Genomic DNA, 21,203 nt, shown 5'->3' with positions numbered 1-21,203 from the left:
ATGTAATGCACAGACAAGGGGAGAGGTGTTGCTCCACAGCCCAAGGGCAGGAGTCAATTTCTAAAGCTTAAACAATTGTCAAAAGAGGTGGCCTGAGTTATGATTTCTCCAGTCCGGTCTGAATTCACTAGTTGAAAAGTAATGGCCTGGTTTTACAAGTGACAGGTTATATTGCCTACAAAGTGTTCAGCACCTACTGCGTCTTGGCCCTAAATTATCATTATGGTGACAGAGAGCCTAAATTTAATTTTTGTTTGGACTCCATTTGAGATTTGGCACTGATTGCTGTGTGACAAATAAGATCTGGAGATGCTGAGTGTGATTTTTCTGCAGCAGGTCTACTGATTTGACCTTGAAGAGCAAGGAGTTCAAGCTCTCCAGTCTATTGTAGAGTTCATCTTAATGAAGTTACAGAATTTTGCTGGGGGCCAGGGGGAATATAAAGGAATTTTTACATCATGGCTTCAAGGCACTTGTAAAATCCTTCAGTTCTCTCCAGGGCCCTGACTGCAGTCTCTGACACCTAGTCCTCAATACACAGCATCTTCCTGAGGAGTGCAGTGCTCATCAGTTTTGTCAGCTTGCTGTTTCTTGTGTTGGTCTATGTAACACATATAGATCAAAATTGCCCTGGTGAAATCAAATCAGGGTCTGAAATTTGCAGTTTTTTGTATCATCTCAAGGTAGTATCTACACCCATTTTAGAGTGGAGATGTGAAAAAGGCATGAGATGTATTGCCCCTTAGTTACTAACATTAATGGGTGTGTTAGAAATGCAGAAAGATGGATGGATGGATGGATGGATCATGTTCCAAGGTCTCTGTCATTCAGGAAAAGATTAGTTAATTATTCTCAGTCTGTGTGATACTTAATGACATCTAGAAGAGAGGTGAATGGCATCTTGTTGGATGGCAAGGATAATATAGAACACAATTTCCCCTGAAGAAATAGCTCACATACCTTATATAATGAATGAGCTCATTTTGCCTGTGTTTGCCAGAAACAATAAAAGTTAGAAAATGTCCCAGTAATTAAAATAAAGTGTTACACAGATTTATGGTGAGAAATGTGAAATGTCAGGCAATTGAGTGCAGCTCCACACTCACAAATAAGCTTCACATTCGTTAGAACAGGTTGCATTCATTACTAAGAACAGTGTGGGTCCAGTGCTAGCCCCAGAAGGCAATGAATGGTTTCTCCTGCTCAGGGAAAGAAAGCAGAGGGGAGGGAAAGGTGCCAGCTGGCATGTTAGCTGATGGATCTTGGGTCCTAGTGGTAATGCTGCAGTATGCACAGTACAGACATGATCATTGCTTCAAGATGGGCTTTCCATTACATGATGGATAGTAGGAAGATGGGAGGGAGAGTACCATTCTCAGGCCTGCCACATGCAGAAAAGAAATCTGCTAGAAGTTTTTGAAGGGTGGAGATGAAAAAAGGGGAATCTAAGCAGGGCCAGACTTTCCTGCCATCCTTCCTCTCACAGTCACTGATTTGTTTTGTTTTAAATACAAATGCTATACCTATGGATTCTGTAAAGCTTATGAATATGAGTTCCTCGCTTAAAATAATATTAAACTCTAATTGTTCTGGAGACCATTTTTTTGTCAGAGTGCCACACAGGACAAGTGAAGTGGGTATAATCTACATAAGTACTATGCATATAGACATAGGGAATACTGAAAGTGTAGGACTGTTGGAAACAGAAGTGAAACTCACTGGAAGTCTGTGGTGTAAGCTTATTTGAGCAGTACCCATGCAAGTCATGCTGAAACATTGCCTTTCTGCTCTGTATAGCTAGAAGAGAGTAGGCTGCTGAAATGTCCTTCTGCTGTGACACAAGGGTTGTGATATTGAGAACCTGCTGCCTTAACATTGCTTGTTGCTAGCTTTTGCACTCCTCTTTTCTGGCATGGCTAATTAAAAATTGAAGAAACTTGAAATGAAAATGCTTTATGTAAAAACTAATCTGACAATCTAAGCTGTCTAGAAACTGAAATGGTGTCTTTTCCTGAAAAAAAGAATGGGGCAATGTAAAGTCACAGGCATTTCAGTGAATGCCAGTTTTGTGGAGAACTTTCATTACCTGATTGTACCACACTGAGGGTGTCTGAAGTGTCTGATTCAGAAAGCAGCCTGTCTTGCCCACTGGAGTATGAATGAGGTCTTATGGACAAAACCAAACAAACCAACCCCAAACCCCTTCTGTCTTTTAGTGCTGGATTCTCTTCTCACACAAATTTTATTGGGGAATAGTTCTAGGAATACCAGTGGAGTTTTGTTAGAAAAAAATATTAAGTTAAAGCAGTTGATTTTAACTTGGTAAAAGATTTAGTTTCTGATAAAGACCTTCAGTGTGGCCTTAAGTCAGTTGTATATCCTCTCTGTTCCTCAGTTCCACATCTGTAAAATGACAGTATGAATTTGTTTCTTTTTCATTACATGCTTGTAAGAAAAATCTCATTATGCTAATGAGGTGTGCATATGCTTTAATCACAGGTTCATTCAGAAAGCCCATAAATAAAATAAATATGAGATCAACCCATAAGAATTTGTGAGAAAGGAGTAGAAATTCCACATTTTTAGGACAGCACATTCTGAATTACTGAAGTGATGATGCAAGCACTTAATCTCCATAGAGTGCCTAGTGCTCTGTGGGTTATTTATAGGAGATGCAGGCCTTTAAAATAAATTGCAGGTTCACATGTCAGACCAGCAGATAGACGATCACTTTACAACAAGGTGTAGATATCCTAAATTTCGGGCAGACTGTGGGGCACATTCCCTGCCATGATTTTGGATCTTGAACTGTTGTAAAGTATGTTCCAAAGAACATGAGAAAAGGGACTAGATTCAGAAGCCTTAGTGATAACCCAGCTAGCAGATAATAAGGTCTTACACAGTCTTTCTAGCAAAGGTGCACTTAAGCATATCAATATTATTTGCAAAATATGGATATTGTGTTGATGAGAAACTATCTCAAAGATGGAAGAGATTACAGAAGAGAGATGTGAATTCCATGGAGTCTCTGAGAAGCTATTGAGGAAGGGAAGGTTTGGCCTTAAACTTGCACATGGGTTTCAGGTGAAATGGAAATGAGGCACTATTAATCGTACCATCACGCAAGTTGATACATGATAGCTGTAGAGCCCAGCACTGTTGCCCTTTTACTCACCACAGCAGCTGCAGCAGATCAAATCAGTATTCCCACAGCTTCTCTGCATGATAGAGTGTGTGTGGGAGGGCAAGGGAGGGGAGTTAACCCACTTTGTTTTGGTGAAGCTCAAAGCTGAGGTTTTGCTAATCAGTCACTCCTGTAGCGCAAGGTTGGCCCACTCATTTCCTTTGATACTGATTGCTTTGGGATACACTAGACATCTATAAGCCCTAAGCTATAGGAGCTACTTTGCTTAAGTCTTAGGTTTAACTTAAATGTGTTGATTTTAATTCCCTAAAATGGTGATAGTGACTATTTGGTAATAGCCTGAGTAAGAACCATACTAGGAGGAAATGCTGAGGGTAGATAGTAACAGTTCAGCTGCTCTTTTTACAGGGACAGGGCTTTGTCTGTGTATTCTTATCCCTTCCTCTGTTGGATGTGTATGCTATGCCTTGTTTGCTTATTGCTGGATAAGCTGAGAAAAGAAAGATCCTATTTTAATATAAATGACAAAGTCTGTGCAGCCCTGAGTCACCTAACAGGACTATTCTGTAAGCTCCTTTGGGAATCCCAAGAGTTCCAGCTTGTATTCCCTTCTCTAACTCACACTTTTTCCAATAAATTAATTTTTTTATTGGCGGTAGCAAGCATGTCTTTTTTTTTTTAATGAGGTGTTTGGCAGCGTCCACTGGGGCATGTAGGTACAGAGTGTGTGGGTGGGAGGGGCAGCCCTGAGCAACATACCAGGCAACTTGGGACGAAAAAATTCTAAAAGATGGAGAGCTCTTTCATGTGCTTTTAACAACCCCTCACCTCCTATATTTCCTAGGATGCCTGGTGCTTTCTTGCAATTTAAATGTGAATTTTAGGTGTGAGACCAAGTCATGTTTTAAGCAGGTTGTGTGTTCATTACATACATTAATCATGGATGTATGCCTATTAGTCATACTCTGTGATATTTCAAGCCAGTTCTTAAGTTCAGTAGAGTCAGGCAGCTTTTGTTCTGAATAGCCTGCTGAATTGTGTTAGCGTGATAGCTGCTATGCTGGCCAGCACTAAGGACTTCTGGAGCAAAAAGCGTCGGTTGCTGTAACCTGAGCTTAAAGGCCAAATTTTATCCTAGATGATTATCCTCTGAGGATGGAATAGAGAGGAATACAAGATGTATATTGATCAAGAGGTCCTGTACTTTGGAAAGAAGTAAAAGATATAGGAGATAGGCTATGAAGCTGAGCTGGACAGGAACCAAGAATTGTGCATGGAGTTAAGAAAATAACGATGACTTCTGAATCCCTGGGATTCTCTCCTTAGTGGTGGCAGAAGCTGGTAAAATATAATCATTTAAATGAACCAAACCCATAAAATACAGCATAGCTAGCTGCCACCACTGAAAAGATCAGATATTAAACCAATCTGTTTGGCAGAGAAAGGAGAGGCAAGACCCTGGAGAGGAGCAGCATTCTAGTCAGAGTTTGCTTTACCATGTATGCCCAGGTCACAGATGCTAAAAGGGAAGAAGGTAAGATCTCTTCTGTTTTACGTATGCCTGCTTTGTGCATTGCCTCAGAGTCTGTTTCCAGCATTCCCAAATTCTGTCACTGTGATTTTTTTTCTCTTCAGTTTATTCCTTGGTCTTGAGTTTCTCTCAAATGGTAGAAGATTTTTATGTGGTACAGCCAAGCTGGCTCTGGCTTCCAGGAGGTAGAGGTCAGCCCTGTAGCTCCTTAGCCTTTGCTGTTCAAAATATACAACTTGGGTATTTTCATTGGAAGCACAAAGCATGGCTGGATTGGGAATAATCTGTGAAAGGGGAGCTTTGCTTTTCTGTCCTCGCTCTGGACTTACCTTCTCAGTCTTCCTGTGGTTTGGACCCTATAAGCTACTGGGCAACTGAAGGTAGAGATGCTGCATGATTACAATCTTGCTTTGTGCATTGGATTATCCTTTTGAATGGTAACACCTTCAAAAATTGTCTGAGAGGAATGAATGGCAAGGCCTAGCTATTTTTGACTCTTAATTACTAAGAGATTTGGTTGCATGTCCTAACTGAAAATCAAGATCATTGTTTGGATGCTTAATGTTAAGAGCTTAGGTCTGGCCTTTATTGCCATAAAGGCAGTATTATGATCTTCAAAATAATAAAAAAAAAAAAGATTTTTCAGGCACGTGTAGAGGGCAAAACTTTAGGGCTCCCTGAAAGAAAAAAACAACCCTCCATTTCTTGCATTTCTCAGAAACTCCTTGCAATAGCACTGAGACAGCATATGTGCCTTAGAAGGTGATCAGACTTCCACAGGTGGATTCTGGAAACTAGAATCATCCATACTTTCTCTTGAAAAGAGAAAGAATTACGTCCAGTAAATGATAAGGTGTCTGTTTCTTCAGCTTGTGGTGGAGAGGGCTGGAGAGTAGAACAGCAAGGTGAAGTGCATATTGCTCTGTGCCATCAGACAAGTGGAAAAAATTCTACTTGTTTTTGCTGCTGTTTGAATTGGGCTAGAGACAGTAGGTGAAATGTGCTGCTGTTCTCCTCGTTTACCTGTTAGTGACTTTCTAAATGCTGAACAGCTTCATGAAGAGAAAGTGACCACTAAGCCCTGAGCTCGTTGACTTATTGATCCAAATAGTGATGACTGATTTTCCCTATAGCCAGAATACTGCAGTAAGTTTCACAGAGGGTGCCCTGAGAATGCCAGAAAAACCCAGATCAGTTCCAGCTCTGCTTCCCATGTGCTTTTTTGAGAGTGGAATTCCCCACTGGAATGACCTCCTGCTTATCCAAAGTCACCTTAAGAAATCTTCACCAACTGCCAACTCGTGTAACAGCAATTTCAGAAAGTTTTACATCTACCTATATCCCACCTCCCTACTTACAATCTCACAATTAACAATTTTGGTTTTACTGCTCCCAGAATAGATCTTGCCACTGCTTGGAGCACAGTAAACGCCTAAAATAACTGTGTAAAAAAGCTATTAGTATGTAAATCAAACCTGTAACCAGTCTGTGTGAAGTGTAGTATACGGGGTAGATTTTCAAGGCTGTGCAGCGTTGCAAAGCTCACCTAGAAAATGGTGGGACTTGATAGGTGATAAATACCATAGAAGTCTTACCCCCCTCACTAAGCTCTTTGACCTGAAAGGCATTGTGTAAATAGTTGATTTTTCCATTAATTAAACGAAGAGAACTTTTTTGTTGACATGGATCCATTGCTGACCTTCTCAGACAGTGAAATTTTTTCTTTGGCTCATCTTAAATGTGACTGAATAATGTTTTTTTTTTTTCTTGTGGCTTTTTAGATGTTTTTAAATTCCCTTAATTCAGTACATATCTAAGAAATATGTACAAAAAGTTGTGGTCTCTTTAAAAAGAAAAGTTTCAAAATTTGTTTTGGTCAAGAAGATATGAAGTGAATACACATTTGTGAAATAATTTTCTGTAAGTGGAATCTGTGTGTTGAGGAAAAACTGAAATATTTGATTGAAAAAGACCATATGACTTTCAGATATCTTTTTCAACAGAGAGTTTGAAACCTTACTCTGCAGGTTCTGGATAGTTTGGCATTCCCCAGTTTCACTGTAAGGGAAATGATCAATGAAAATGATGAACTTTAATGGATAGTCTCTAAAGGAAAGGAGGGAAGAAGTACCCTGGTCGTGCAGAAAGTGTTTTACTTCAGTACTGGAATGTCACAGTTAGAAATTAATATATACAATGCAAACATGGAGAGGTTAGGAGTTTGCTGCCGTGAAGAATTTACTGTCTTACTTGAGTTACAGGAGGAATTTTGATGTGTCACATTTGCCCCTATGCTTTTATTTTTCACTGACCTTCCTTCTTCACAATCTTCACAATAGGCCCTTCCCAAATGTTTTGTCAAATAGCTGCAATATGCAGCATGGTCCTTGATAAAACCAGAGGGGGACCGGGCGTGAATTTGTTTAGAATATACTTCTCATATGCCTATATAAACATATGCATAAACATGATACCCTCCACTTGGGGAACGTGTAAAAGGTGGGGCGCGATACTTGTGAGAGGCACCAAGTTCTGCAAATGAAGGCGATGGGGAGGGAAACGAATTGCCTGTTAAATATGGAAAATGGAGTCTGCTTTTTGTTCTGGGCCTTTGGAATCTGTGGGTGGATTGGAACTGGCAGGCAGGGAGCAAACACCCACCCACCATAGGGCTGTGTGGTTCAGAAGTTTACAAGAGTGTTTGTGTTCCAGGAGCTGTTGGCCTTGAAGCCAATGGAGAGGGGGAGGAGATGAGGGAGAGAGTGAGAAAAACACTGTGGTGTTAGGGCCCTTCCTTGGAGATATTTTTCCCCTCTCCTTTCTCCAGCTAGAGGGCTTTGGAACTGGAGCAAGACAAACAGTTACTGGGGGAAAGATTAATATGCTTTTAAGATGCGCAGTGCTCTCAGTCTGTCATCAGGGGAGGCAGAGAGGCAGAGACTTCGGCAGCCACTGCCACCTTAATCCCAAACAACAGCTCTCATCGCTCGCCCTTCTCCTGCCCTGCTGCTGTTAAATTCTGCAGTCTGTGGGACATAAAAAAATGGAAGTTTTCCTGTATTGTTACTGCAGGAGTTGAAAACTTGGTTCTCTCCTGTCATGATTTTACATTCAGAAGCTGCCACTCTAATTGGTCACCATCTGGATATTGCAGATACAGAAACTGAGGCACAGAGAGACTAAACAACTTGCCCAAGGCAACAGGAAGTCTGTGGGAGATCTGGGAATAGACCCCAGATGTCCTGAGTTTTCCATCTTAACCACAAGACCATCCTTCCTGTCTTCTTGGTAGCCCCCTCTGCTTCAGGAATTCTGTTTATGAATTCCACCCATAAACAATCTGATGCATGATCCTGTGATTTACTTGCAGGAAAGAGTCATTTGGAAGGGAAAATGGCACCTCCCTTAAAATGAACTGCAGTTACTGCTGTCCGTCCTTTTTAGGGGGGTAAAGGAGGGGGAGGGCAACAAAACCAGCTTCCAGAGCTAAGAAGCTAAGAAGCTTCTTCATTGCTACCCAGGCTTCCCACAAGCATTCATTTTGTTCTTTAAAAGAGTCGGGAACTCCATGTGTGATGTTTGAGTATATTTGGCCATTTATATTTTAGTGAGTTGAAAAAAAACAAGAAAGATGACTGAAACTGGACTAAATCCATCTAGGGAATTATTCTGCTGCTGTTCTCCATTGTGTCTGAGTACCTTCAATGGCAGTCAGTCTGTCTGCCTGATCCCTAATGGACTTCATTCTGTATGCGGTGCTTCTCCCTCGCCACTGTAAGAACTTTGCTAAGATGAGGCTGGGCGGTGGGAGGGGGTTTCTTTCTAATAAGGCACACCCTTTGGTTTGGAAATGATGGAATGTCATAGATGTCTTTCATATTATCAAAAGGTGCCATACATAGTTTATGAAGGGTATTACTGAAAGTTATTCTTAACTAAAACCTTTTTAGGTACCCCTGTTACTCAGTGAAGAATATTCCTAGCCCTGCTTTCTCTTACTGTGGTAACCTCTTTAGCATCAGGAATCAACAAAGGCTGTATGGCCTGCATTGTTAGATCATGTCTTCAGGCCTCAGTATTGTGGTAATAGCTAAAAATTCCCCTTGTGGATCAGTAAATCCATGTGTGATGCATTATATAAACAGAAACGTAAAGGGTACTACTTGCCGCTAATGGTTTTCTATAATAATTTGGTAAAGCTTCTCTAAGTGTCTTCTCTCCACGCACGAAGATGTGACTGATGGCTTGGACCAATGTGTTTGGTTCTTGCCTTCTCTGAACTCCCCTTTAGTAGCTGAAGGCTCGATGTCTGGGCTGGATGCTGAGCAGGTTCCTCTCTGGAGGAATGCTGATTTAGTTGCAAGATCAAAGTGCTTTTGCCAGTCTGTGACACCTCTCTCCTTTACTCAGAATGGGATTTCAGAATAAAAAAATACAACTGAAATATGAGAGCTTGCTGTGTTCCCTGTCCCATTGCATTGATTCTGAGTAAATCGAGGTATTTTTGTTTTCTGCTTGCTTTTTAAAAGAGTGTTTGGGTATTTGTCTGTCCATTCCTCCTCTTTTGTCCCGATCTACCTGTTTTTTCTGCTTTTGTAATGTAAAGTCTTTTGGAGGAGACTGAGTGCTCAACTTCTGCACCACGCAGGCAGCAAGCATAGCAAGACTCCATGCAACGAGGAGTGCTTAAAGCCACCATTGCATGACAAGTAGTGTTTTAACAACTGTATTGGAGTGGAATTGCTCTCCCGCCTTTTTTTTGGCACAGGCAGCCTGACAGAGTTGGGGAGATACCAGACGTAACCTTTCAAGCTTGGTTCTTACCTTTGCCCTCAGCGCTGGGCGCAGTTATTTTCTTAGGATTCCAGTTATGCAGCCCATGGAAAAAAAGGGAGAAGCCAGATTTTGTGCTTTGAAATGTGAAATTAACAGAGACTAGCGAGCACCTCATTCCCGACCAGAGCAGCATCGCCGCCAGCGGCGTGGCAGCGCCCGGGGCGGCAGTGCTTTGCCCGCGGCGTTCGGGGCCGGTGGCGGGGAACCCTCGGCCGGCGGCGCTCGGCAGGGGGCGCTCGCCCCTGGGCCTGCGGCGCGGGCGGGCGGTGTGGCGTGCCCGCCGGCCCCGCACATGCCCCGCCGCCGTGTGCGGCCGTAGCGGTACCGACCTGCCCGCGTTTGCGAGCAGTGTGTTTGTTGCTCCCCGGCCCCGCCTCGGCGGGGACTTGGGCAGCTCACCTGCCCCCCTGCACACCTGTGTTGCTGTGTGCCTCACGCTCCTGCCACTTGTGAAGCGCGCACAGGCGTCGCGTGTGACGTGTGTCGAGAGCAGGGACCGCGTGTGCACGTCGCGCCGGGTGCAGCCGGTGTGCGGCTGGCCACGCTGCGCACCCCAGAATGCGCTGCCGGGGCGTGCTGTTTTCGGCCGTACATCGCGTTTGCACGCCTGCGATTTCGGTTCGTGGAGAGGGGCGTGTGCTCGAAGTTGAACTTGGGCGTTGAGAGCAGGTTTTGCGACGGACGGCGTTTCTGCGGCGTGCCTGCGCTCAGTGAGCGGGCGGCAGAAGCGTTCTCGCTTGTTCCCTTTTCACCGCTGTCCAGAAAGCGAGCGGCGAAAGGGAAAAGCCCTCGCCCTACCGCCCCTTCTTCGCGGCGCGGCTGTCTGTGAACCCAGCAGTTTACCCTCCCTCCCCGGCGCTGCCGCCCGGGGCCGCGCTGCGCGCCTGCCTGTGCAGGAGCTCGGCGCAGAGCGGAGGGGGGAGGCGGCCGCTGTTCCTGGAAGAGCCCGGCCTGGGGAGTTGGTCACATTCTTGGCTGGGATTCAATGACTGAGGCAGACACCAACAAACAGAGGGGGGGAGGAGGAGTGAGGGAGGCTGAGCCAGCCTGCATTAGCTCAGCTCTCAGGCACTCTCAGTCTCTGCTGGAAAGAGGAGCTGGGAGGATGTGCGCTCTGTTACCGCGGCTCCCCACGGCACGCCGAGAAGACCGAGAGAAATAAGGGAAGAAAGGCGAACCGAGAGACGAGGAGTCCTCCCAGATCAAGCTGAGGGACCACGAGGGGGAAGGGAGCCTGCTTTTGCCCGTCCAAAGCCCCCGCGCCGTTTTGGAAGTGCCAGAGATTTGGGCCTTTTCCTTTTCTTCTGCGTTGTTCCCTTCCACAGACCAAGCTTTCTTCCTCCTCCTGCTTTTTACTTTACTCCCCCGCGCCTTCCTTTCGGTGGATATGGACAGAAGGGTGATTACTGCAGAGAAGCAGCAGCCGCCAGAACATATTTGAACCCCTGGTGCTCGGAGCGTGGCACAGACTTTTTGTATTTCTGTGGGTGGCGTGTGTGTGTGTGTGTGTGTGTGAGTGAGAGAGAGAGAGAGAGAGAGAGAGAGAGAGAGAGAGAGAGAGAGAGAGAGAGAGAGAGAGTGAGTGTGTGTGGTGGAGGTGTGGGAGGCGGGATTGGTTTGCCTGGGGGGTTGGCTGAGGGGGTGAGTGCTCGGATGAAGACCTCTTTTTGCTGTGACTCTCTGCTCCATCGGGGCAGCTTGGAGACTTGGAGGTTTTGAAATTGTAACGAACCAAGAGAAAAGAAAGAAGAGAGAGACACGCATACAAAAGGATTTATTTCCTATTCGTTAGTGGATTGTTAAACCTGAGTGGGAAGAAGGAAAAAAACCAGGGGTGGGTTGTTTTATTTTGTTCATAATTTTTTTCTTAAAAAAAAATAATAATCCCTTAAGTGGATTTGTACCAGGGTGGAAGATAACTGGGGATTTTTGTTGTTTATTTTGGGAATAGAAACTAAAAAATGGAGACTGTAAGTAGAAGCAGCTTCCAGCCTCATCCAGGACTGCAGAAGACCTTGGAACAGTTTCATCTGAGCTCTATGAGCTCCCTGGGTGGCCCTGCTGCTTTCTCAGCACGATGGGCACAGGAGATGTACAAGAAAGACAATGGCAAAGACCCAGCAGAACCTGTACTGCATCTGCCCCCTATCCAGCCTCCTCCGGTAATGCCTGGTCCCTTCTTCATGCCCTCGGACAGATCCACAGAGAGGTGCGAGACCATCCTGGAAGGGGAAACCATCTCCTGCTTCGTGGTGGGTGGAGAAAAGCGGCTTTGCTTGCCCCAGATCCTGAACTCGGTGCTCAGGGACTTCTCCCTGCAGCAGATTAATTCGGTGTGTGATGAGCTACATATTTACTGCTCCAGATGCACTGCTGACCAGCTGGAAATCCTCAAAGTCATGGGCATCCTGCCCTTCTCTGCTCCTTCCTGCGGGCTCATCACTAAAACTGATGCTGAGAGGCTTTGTAACGCCTTGCTTTATGGTGGCACCTATCCTCCCCACTGCAAGAAGGAATTCTCTAGCACAATTGAGCTGGAGCTTACAGAGAAGAGCTTCAAGGTGTATCATGAGTGCTTTGGGAAGTGTAAGGGACTCTTGGTGCCAGAGCTTTACAGTAACCCCAGCGCAGCCTGCATCCAGTGCTTGGACTGCAGGCTTATGTACCCACCTCACAAATTTGTGGTCCACTCTCACAAATCGCTGGAAAACAGGACTTGCCACTGGGGCTTTGACTCTGCAAACTGGAGATCCTATATTCTCCTCAGCCAGGATTACACTGGGAAAGAGGAGAAAGCTAGACTGGGCCAGCTCTTAGACGAAATGAAAGAAAAATTTGACTATAACAACAAATACAAGAGGAAAGCCCCCAGGGTAAGTGATGCCTTTAATTTTAAAGGGGGTGAGGAGGTGGGGAGAAAGAAATTTTATGTAATTTCGGTAACATCCGTTGATATACCCAATTTGTTACCAGCTGCTTTTCCTTTGGGCCATTTAGCAATCTAATCGTGTTCTTAATTCTCACCACGTGTGTGTTAATGTAGACGAGCAGTGTTTTGAGATGGCACCTTTTTTCCTCTGGTTGTGTTCTGAACACGGTAGTTGGAGTTTAAATCATACGTGTGTGTTTGCATATCTTACTGTACATGGAACCTGATCTTTGAAACCTATCGCACTACCCCAGACTTCAGCAGGAAGTATGTGATTTCGGGTCCTAAGAGCTTCAGTTAGGGGTCGAGACAAGGAAGAAGCCAGAAAACGAGTAACAGTTACTGATCGCCCCAGGCGCAAATACAAACGATAAACTGCATGCCGCCACGGGTGGAGGTGGGGGCTAAATTGTCTCAGTGCTTGTCTTGAATTAAAATGTGGCTGCTAAGAAAAAATTCTGACAGTAATGCAGGTTGCTGGTGTTCAGGTTAAGTGTGAGGAGCGTGAATGGGTAAGTCTTTGCTTTTAGAGTATCCCTGTGGAGTCTGAATCTCCCCACCAGACAGGCTTTTGTGTATTGGATTATGTATACATTCAGTAAAAGAATCTGTCTAGGGCCAGCTGCAGCAGCTTCTTAAGGTATGCCATGCTGTGCTGAGGCAGACAGCTAAAGCACGTTTTTTTTTTAGGTGTGTTTTGTTTTTCTTTCAGTCTGAGCTGCCTGTAGATCCCAGAATCCTTGGTGTGTGGGTGGGAGGCCGCCTTGGCATCTGGCACCAGTCCTGAGCAATGGGCAGCAGTGCCACAAGGCCTTGAGGACTTGCTGACAGACACCGGGATGTCTGGCTAGCTGGCGATGGTGCAACTGGCTGTGGGATGAGCAATTTCCCTGCCCGCTCCCGCCCCCCCCCCCCCCCCCCTTGCCCCAATATAAGGTTAAAGCAAACTCTTGCCTACTGAGTTTTAAACTGCAAGTTTGTTGATTGCGTTCTGCCTCATTTGTTAACGATTTCCACACTTTTCTTTGGTTTTATGTGTTTGGAGTGGAAGGCAATGACACAAGCCTCAAAAAGAGAAGCAACGTTTAAAGCACTGAGAATGTTCAGTAAAATTCTTAATTAAATTACCAAATACCTGTTTAAAGGGGCGGACACACACTGAGACTTAAATACAGCTTTTATTTCTAAAAAAGTCTCAAAAATACCCAAACAAAACCCAGGGTTTTTAAAATACCCTCCGCAAACAATGCAGTAATTGCTACAGCTAGCTTAAGAGGCCTAGTTTACCCATTTGATCGGCCTCCACGGTTTTTGATTAAGGAAGAGTCTCACTCAAGTTCCAGTTTCTGTCCTGGTCTTGTGCTGAGCCCCCGTTTCAGTCCATGTCCTCACCCCTCCTTTTCCTCCCGCTTGAGTGTCAGAACCGCTGTGACAAAGCTAGGCTGTAATGAGCCACATTATCTCCGTGGTTGGAGGTGGATGTGTTTTTAATGGCTTGTCTATTCTCTGTCAGTCATGTGCTAAGATGGAATGGTGGGATAGATGTATACGAATGTCTGTGAGAGGAGAATAGGGCTCTGAAAGTGGAGGCATTTCTCATGTCAGGAAATGAATTTTCTAGGGCATACTTCGTTTGGGAAGCAAATTTAAGAAATCTCCACGTTCTTGCTCTAGAAAAGTACTCTGTTCCTAGCTCAGTCATTTCCAGACTTTAACTAAAATGACTGTTAGTAGAGATGTGCTTTCCTTGTAAGAAAAGGCTTTTACAGCATTCTGTTGAATTGTATGATTTATGCAGCACCCCAGGTGAGGTTGCAGGTGGAGAATAAGAAGAGAGTACTACATTTTGGCTTTGTCTGAGTTTTTTGGGGACCCTTTAATAGGTCCTAGTTCAGAACACAGCAGACACTTTCCCCCCCACCCTCCAAAATTTTCATGCAGTGCTTCTTGCAGAGTGAATTCAAGATACCTAATAGAGGACACCAAAAATTATGTAAGGAAATCGTGGTGATCTGTTTCTCAGAAAATTTTGCCAAAAATCTGTCATCATAAAACGTTAAGTCTCCTGCGTAAGTTCATTTGGGAATTGGCAAGGAGTTTGATGGGGAGGAACAGTGGTGTGTGCTCAGATGATGGGCTGAAGGAAAAAGAATGCTTTTTTGTATGTCCTATGCAGAACTGGGCTTAGGTTTCAAGGCTTTTGAGCTGTCTCCAGGTCTCTCTATTAATGTGGGGCAGTCTCGATGAGACCTTGACAATGCTGGCAGTGTTTTGTACACTTATCCTTCCTTTTTCTGAAGTCTTTTTCCATTGGGCTTAGCCAACAGATATCATATGCTAAGGTCATTTGTGTTGTAGCAGTGTGTGCAGATAATTATGGAGAGATTTAATCAGGCTCTAAGATTGGTAGGCTGTGGCCAGGGGCAAGTAACATTGGTGTAAAGTTGAGATGCTTAGTAAGGGAATGAGAGGTTGGTCCCATGTCTGCTGCTGGGTGTTTGTGTTAATTACTGTCAGTCTGTGTGGGTTTTGTGTGTCTGTCTGTCTCTGTGGATGAAAGGGTGAAGCATATGTGTCTTTGTGGTGGTCTTCCTTTTTGATGTAGATCTCCACATTGCTTTGTTCTATATTATACAGAGGTGTTTGTGTGTGTTGTGTGCCATAATCTGCTGTGTCAGATATTTGGTCTTCTACTTTCAAGAGTGGACTTTTTATCAGTTTCCCAATTTATTTATTTATGTATGTGTATGTACACATTGCTCTGCGTGTTGTGTTTTTCCTGGGGCTCTGCTAGTATGTTGGTAGCATGGGATGCATGTGACCATTTCTGTGGCTGTTTAAGCAGCAGTGAGATTTTTGACCTTTTTGTGTGTCTTCATGAGGTTTATGTGATGAGGTATGTAGATTTGTGCCAGCACAGCTCTGCCTTTTAAGGGTTTGATTTAAATGGAGGAGCTGGGTTGGCACAAGCCCCTGTTGCAGATTCAGCGTACTGGCAAAACTGCCTTGTTTTCCTGTCCCACCCCCCTTCCCTTTTTTTCCTTGGTGTGGTTTTAAAGCATTGCTGCAAGGCATAGCTTTACCTAGATACCTCATACTCAACTGACATTTTTGTATGCATCAAGTATCCCTTGTGCTTCTCTTATCAGTCTGTATCCAGAGATGGATACATAGATGCAGATACATTGTCTCTCAGTTAGCCTGGTTGGTTGAACAAGGTGCATGTTGTCTAGTCTTGCCACTTGGCAGAAGCTTTTGCCTAGATCTGCATGAAATCAGCAAAGGGTCTTAACCAAAAACTGGGGGGATTTGTGACAGCTGAAACCCCCACTAAAGCAGGAACCATAAAGGCCTCAGCTTCTTCCCTTGCCCTCTTCTAAAATTTTGATTTTTTTATATCCTCTCTGTTCAGCCTTGGATAAGCAATTGACCTCCCATAAGCTCCTTCACCTTCCTGCCACGTCCCAAAGCTCTCTCTTGTCTTGAACCATATGATAACTTCTCCATTTTCCTTTGTTGGTATCCTTCACTGGGTTTTCCACCTTCTCACATGCTCATGCAGTGTTTTTTTTCCCCTGCTTTTTTTTTTTTTTTTTTTTTTTTTTTTTCCCTCTCTGGTCTCTCAGAGTCTCCGTGTACCAACATGGCTTTTACTTGAGTGAGTGTCTTGTTTCCCTACCTGTGTCTCATTTCATCCACCATTACTGGCATGGAGCACAACTGCTACATTCTGGGGTATTTCTAGAAATTTAAAATGGGAATAACTCAACAGGGTTGCAAAACAGGGTCCTAGAAATCCGTCATCAGTGCCAAAGCCTTTTTCTGAGGCTCAGCAGCTGGTGCATGTTGAGCATTCACTTGCTGGTATAGATACGGCCTTGGTGTGTCTCTCACTCTCTTTCCACTTCTGTGACAGACAGCGCTCTGCTTTCTTAACATCAGTATGCCTCCACTGTGATTGAATTAGTTCAAAAAGCAGGCCTGAAGGCTTTGTTGGTTGCTATTTCCAGTACAGGAGGGTGGGTTTGACTCTGTTTCTTCTGAACCCTTTTTTTTTTTTCTTTTTTAAATATTGAACCGAGCCACGTTTGACAGTGCTTTCATATTTCCTACCTGTGTGCCAGACATCTGTACTTTCAGCAAAACTGTATGTGATCAGACACCAAGAAGGATAAGAGAGCTTTCCTTGCACACGTGTGAACACACCCACACACGCTAGCACTGCAGTGTTCCCACGGTTCAAGTCCCAGCAGCACTTCTATGAAGTAGCTTGCAGCTAGAAGCAGCATTCTGGGTACTGACACACAAATGAGCACACAAGGCCTCCCACTTTATTTCACAATTCCTACCAACCCAGTGCTGCCACAACATGCAGCTTTCTCAGCTGGAGTAAGGTTTAGCCAGGTCAAGTGTGCAGCCGAATCACAGAACAAAAATTGCTGAAAGTGAAATAGTGCAGTACTGAGTTCTAGGGTAGCTGTGGACTTTTTAGGTGCTACACAGTGGTTGCTGTGCTGTGCTTTATGGCCACCTGAAATGCTGCAGCAGTTAAGAGCTAGAATGCATGTCTATCCTGAAGTCCTGCCTCCTGGCAGTAGTAATGTTTTTATTTGTTAGTAGTATATATCCTATGGTAGGTGTAGCAGAGAGATTGTGATTTTATTCACAGGCAGTAGGGTTCAGGCCGCTGGATGGATTTCTTCTTTTTGGTACAAACTGGCTTGAATGAATACTCTTGGGAAAATTTGCCTAAGAACTGAGGGTTCAGTTTTTCCATGGAACCATGAAGTAATTTGTTCTCTTACCTGATGCTCAAGAATTATATTAGAGATTCTCCAGTAAAAATTTTGAAGTCGCTAAAACAAAAATGTTGAAGTCTTGAGGCAGTAGTTTGCTTCAGAATCCTTTTTCAGCTTAAAAGTTGGACTTCAAAAACGACAACTATGCTCAAACAAAATGCTGTGTACCTGAGATGTCAATGTTTAAGCAGACATCAGCAATTTTTTCCCAAGCGTGCAAACAGTTTTACAGATGTTGTAGATCGAGAACAAAGAAGCAGGTACGTGCATGTGTGTTAGACAAAGAATATACTGCAAATAGTGATCTAATGGTGTTGAGTCAACTATGGCGCTGTGTTGCCCCAGAATAGTTTTTAAGTTCCTGAATTCGGTTGCCTTGAGTTAGGGAGTTACATGCAATCTCATCTTTTGAAAATCACTGCCTAGATTATTTAAACATCTGCTTCTCCATTGTCTGGACTGTCTCACTTGCCTCTCCATTTCTGTGGTTTCTGGCTTGGGCGTATGTTCTGCCCAAACAGTAGCATGCTTTGAAGATGCATGTAAACACAGTTTATTTTTTGGATGTGTTAGGAGCCTAATACCTGGTCTCCGTGCCAGGATATGAACGTGGTTATCACTAGCTCGAGCTGACTGACCAATGAGGGTGTGTTTGCACTTGCTGAGAGGCGCGTTCAGATCAGTGTTGTAAAAGCATCTGGAGGCGTCCGTATGAGGCTGCTCCGAGCATGTCTAGACAATGCAGCGGTTAAAATTCTGGCAGCCACTTGCACCTTATCTACACCTTCCTTGAGTCTCAGTGCTGCTGGATCAGGGGGAACTTTGGGGCTACGTCGAGGTGGTTGAGCCCAAGCAAGATTTGGGTATCTAAAGGGATGCATTGTCCGTTGTAATTGAAAACTCATGTTTTTTTTGTCTATTAGCAAAGTTATTTTGCCAAAGTTAAGGGGTTTGAATGGTACTGACTACAGTAAGGAGTGGGCTGGCTGGCTGTAACTGGTGATAACTGATGATTGGAACTCACATTGCTGGCTTAGCTGGCCAGACTGCTTTGCCATTGTGTCTCAATGTGTGCAGTACTTAGACCCGGAAATTTTTTTAATTCTCACATGTTTTTTTTTGTTTTAAAAAGCAAACTTTGAACTTGATGCTGTAATTCTTATTTAGAGGGAACTGTCATGGAACAGTGACGCTAAATCCAGCAGGGGGTTCTTGGAAAGAAATTGGAGCTTAGACAAAAGTAACTTAGATTGAATTGTAGAGAATGTATTGATAGAATACTGTCAATTGGTAGGCTAATTTATTTTAGCTGAGTGGCCATAGAGCACTTAATTCAAATTGATCTTCACATCCAGGAAGCATTACTTTAAAATGTAGTAATATAGCGTGGTTTTGTTTAAAATTTGTCAATTGTAGTATGTGTGTTAATGATACGCTTTATTAGATCATATCTAATGTTTTTGCATGTGTTTTCTGAATCTGAGTAATACACATTAATAAATCTGCACCTTTTTTTTAAATATTATTCTGCTTTCTCAGTCTCTACTACAGTCAGTATGTATTCTTGAAAAGTAATTACAGAGAAGCAAGTTTGCTTTGCAGAGATGTGCTCTGGTTCCCTTACCTTCCTCATTTACACCTTGTGTAGTCTTCTGTGTCTCTTACATTTCATTATCAGTGTAGAGTTCAAGCTCAGATTATTGTGAAAATCACCTGTTCCCATATCTTCTGGAACATACAAGGTTAACATGAAGGTTTGGGGCTTTGAGGCTAATTCTGCAGTTCTCACTCAAGCAATCAGCTGGCGTAGTAATTGGAACCAGTTCACCCACAAACCACGGAAGACTTATATATATATATATTTATATCAGACTTCTTCCTGTGTGTTGACTGGTAGTACTTGCAGTCATAGAATGGAGGGACAGATTCTGAATCAGAATATAGCAATGTTGAGACAAAGTAACTTCACTGAGTTTGTGGTCTTACCTGGCATTTACAGGACTGTGCTAAAGCTGAGTGCAGAACCTGTAGTTCTGCTACTGCAGTATTTTCATATTGCTCATTAGCGAGGTTTTGGTTTCATACATGTTTGATGGTGCTCTGATCCTGACAGATCTTACTGAATGGGGCAATGGTTTCTGCAGCTGGGAGCTAGCTTCAGACTGAAAGGATTTTGTCTGCTGGTTGCTACAAGCAACATTGGGTTTTAAGGCTGTGGCAGATATCTAACTGGGTGGGATTTTTTTGTTCCTATATTTAGGATTTGTGGGTTTTGGTCAGGTTTTTTTTTTTTTGGTTTGGTTTTTTTAGGGTGGGATTTTTTTTTTTTCTGATGAGGAAGTATGTCTAAAGTTGGGATGAGGGCCAGTCTTTTTTTCAGATGCAAATTCAAGGACCATAGACTTGGCCTCAAAATTGTATCTGGTGCAGGTGCAGTTAGTTCTTTGAGTGTGCTCATTTTGTTGGTATTGGGCAAGCCTGCTGGCTGATAGAGGTTGGCCTCTCTGCGCTGAGCTAATTATTTTGATTTGACTTCTGGTTGGATGAGGTAACAAAACCACCAAGCTCTGATTCTGTCAGAGTTTCATGGACAGAGCTCTTCTGGAAGCCAATGGGAATTCCCATATGTGGAGCTATTATCGTTGGCTCCATCTACGGTTTGGTTGCTATCACATAAAGCTGAGCTTCTCCAAGCAGTGGATGCATGTTAGAACCACCTGATAAGCTGCATAGTCATATGTTCCGTTAAATGAAACAGGTGCTGCTACACTTTCTCAAGTTAAGTAGCCTTTACTTATTTTAACAGTCTTATTAAGAAGTCAGGGAAAATGTACATGAGGACAGAGATTCTGTGTGTATGTAAAAACTGCAGCATCATTCTGTATACTGGAGATAAGCGGCAAAGGAGCTAATCAATAGCGTGGTTTCTGGCTTTGTTGTTTATTGATTGATGGACCATTACCTTTGCACGTGCTTTTTAGAAAATATGAATTTTATGTTTGGTTTTCTGTTTTTTTGTGGTTTGGTTGTTTGTATTTTTGTTGGGTTTTGTTTTTTTTTTTTTAACTGAAGCAGTTTCTGTTTTTGTATGAGAATCAGTTGCATTGGAAGCACAAGAATTGCTTAGGCTTTAAAGATTAAAAGACAGTAACAACATAAACAAAATAAGATACAGCTCTAGTGCTTGTCTTTTCCTACAGAAGATTTCAGCGATACATTCAGAAGACCTACCCCTGTGCTTTGTCTTCATCCTCTGTTCAGTCAATGGTATCGTTTTATAGAATAAGGTCATTGACTTGGATTGCTTCTTGGTTTCTCAACCCTTTTCACCAGCCAGTTTGTGTAATGTCTGTCTGAAACATTGAGTAAGGGCATTGAAATAGCAGACAGGATATCAAGTGTTCGGAAGTCTGGGTTAAGTATAACAGACAGTTCTGGCTGGTGAAAGGGGAGCAGCCCCTTGAGCTCGGTTACAGATCAGTCTCTGTGGAAACAGCAGACTGGTCTTTGCATCCCTGCTGCAGCTTTTCCCCTCTGTTCCCTCCACACCCATATAATTAATTGTGTGTGGGTGCACCTCTTTTCTAGAGATGCGTCTTCCTTGTTTCTTAGTGGCACAGAATTATATGTAATAATGTCTCTTTCTAAGGATTACATAAGTTGAAGATGATTTCTCCACTGGGAGAATTATGCAAGTTTAAACTGAAATGTATTTAGAAAGCTTTTATGTGTGTGTTTTCTGACTCGCAATGCAGAGGGTGATTTATTTGCATCCTTAATTGGACAACATCTGTTAGGGTTGGAAGAAAAACCATTTCATATGTTTTCACTGTCATATCCTGCATTTTTATGAAGTCCCCTACCCCCTCCACTTCGAAGTCTACATTACCTGTGTTACAGGCTCTGATTCTTCGTGCCCAAGTAGAATCAGCGAGGTACTCAAGTTGGATGCTCTTCTGGGGA

The 21,203-nt window shown here is 43.5% G+C and overlaps 1 protein-coding gene across 2 annotated transcripts in view; it reads left to right on the top strand.

The window, feature by feature from the left end:
* The first annotated feature begins 10,062 nt into the window (after positions 1–10,062).
* The window catches only part of SKI (SKI proto-oncogene), a 117,651-nt gene continuing 106,510 nt past the window's right edge, over positions 10,063–21,203 (top strand). The window contains exons 1-2 of one of the 2 annotated variants that reach the window (XM_027787494.2): positions 10,063–11,346; positions 11,464–12,385. In XM_027787494.2, coding sequence (XP_027643295.1) covers positions 11,474–12,385 — 912 coding nt within the window. In that variant the 5' untranslated portion in view covers positions 10,063–11,346; positions 11,464–11,473. Of the gene's footprint in view, positions 12,386–21,203 lie in introns of both variants that reach the window. The other variant, XM_005237943.4, reaches the window with a different exon arrangement.

Source organism: Falco peregrinus, chromosome 3, assembly GCF_023634155.1.
Source record: "Falco peregrinus isolate bFalPer1 chromosome 3, bFalPer1.pri, whole genome shotgun sequence".
Lineage (NCBI taxonomy): Eukaryota > Metazoa > Chordata > Aves > Falconiformes > Falconidae > Falco > Falco peregrinus.
Note: the sequence above shows the minus strand (reverse complement) of the source record. Positions and strands in the feature narration are given on the sequence as shown.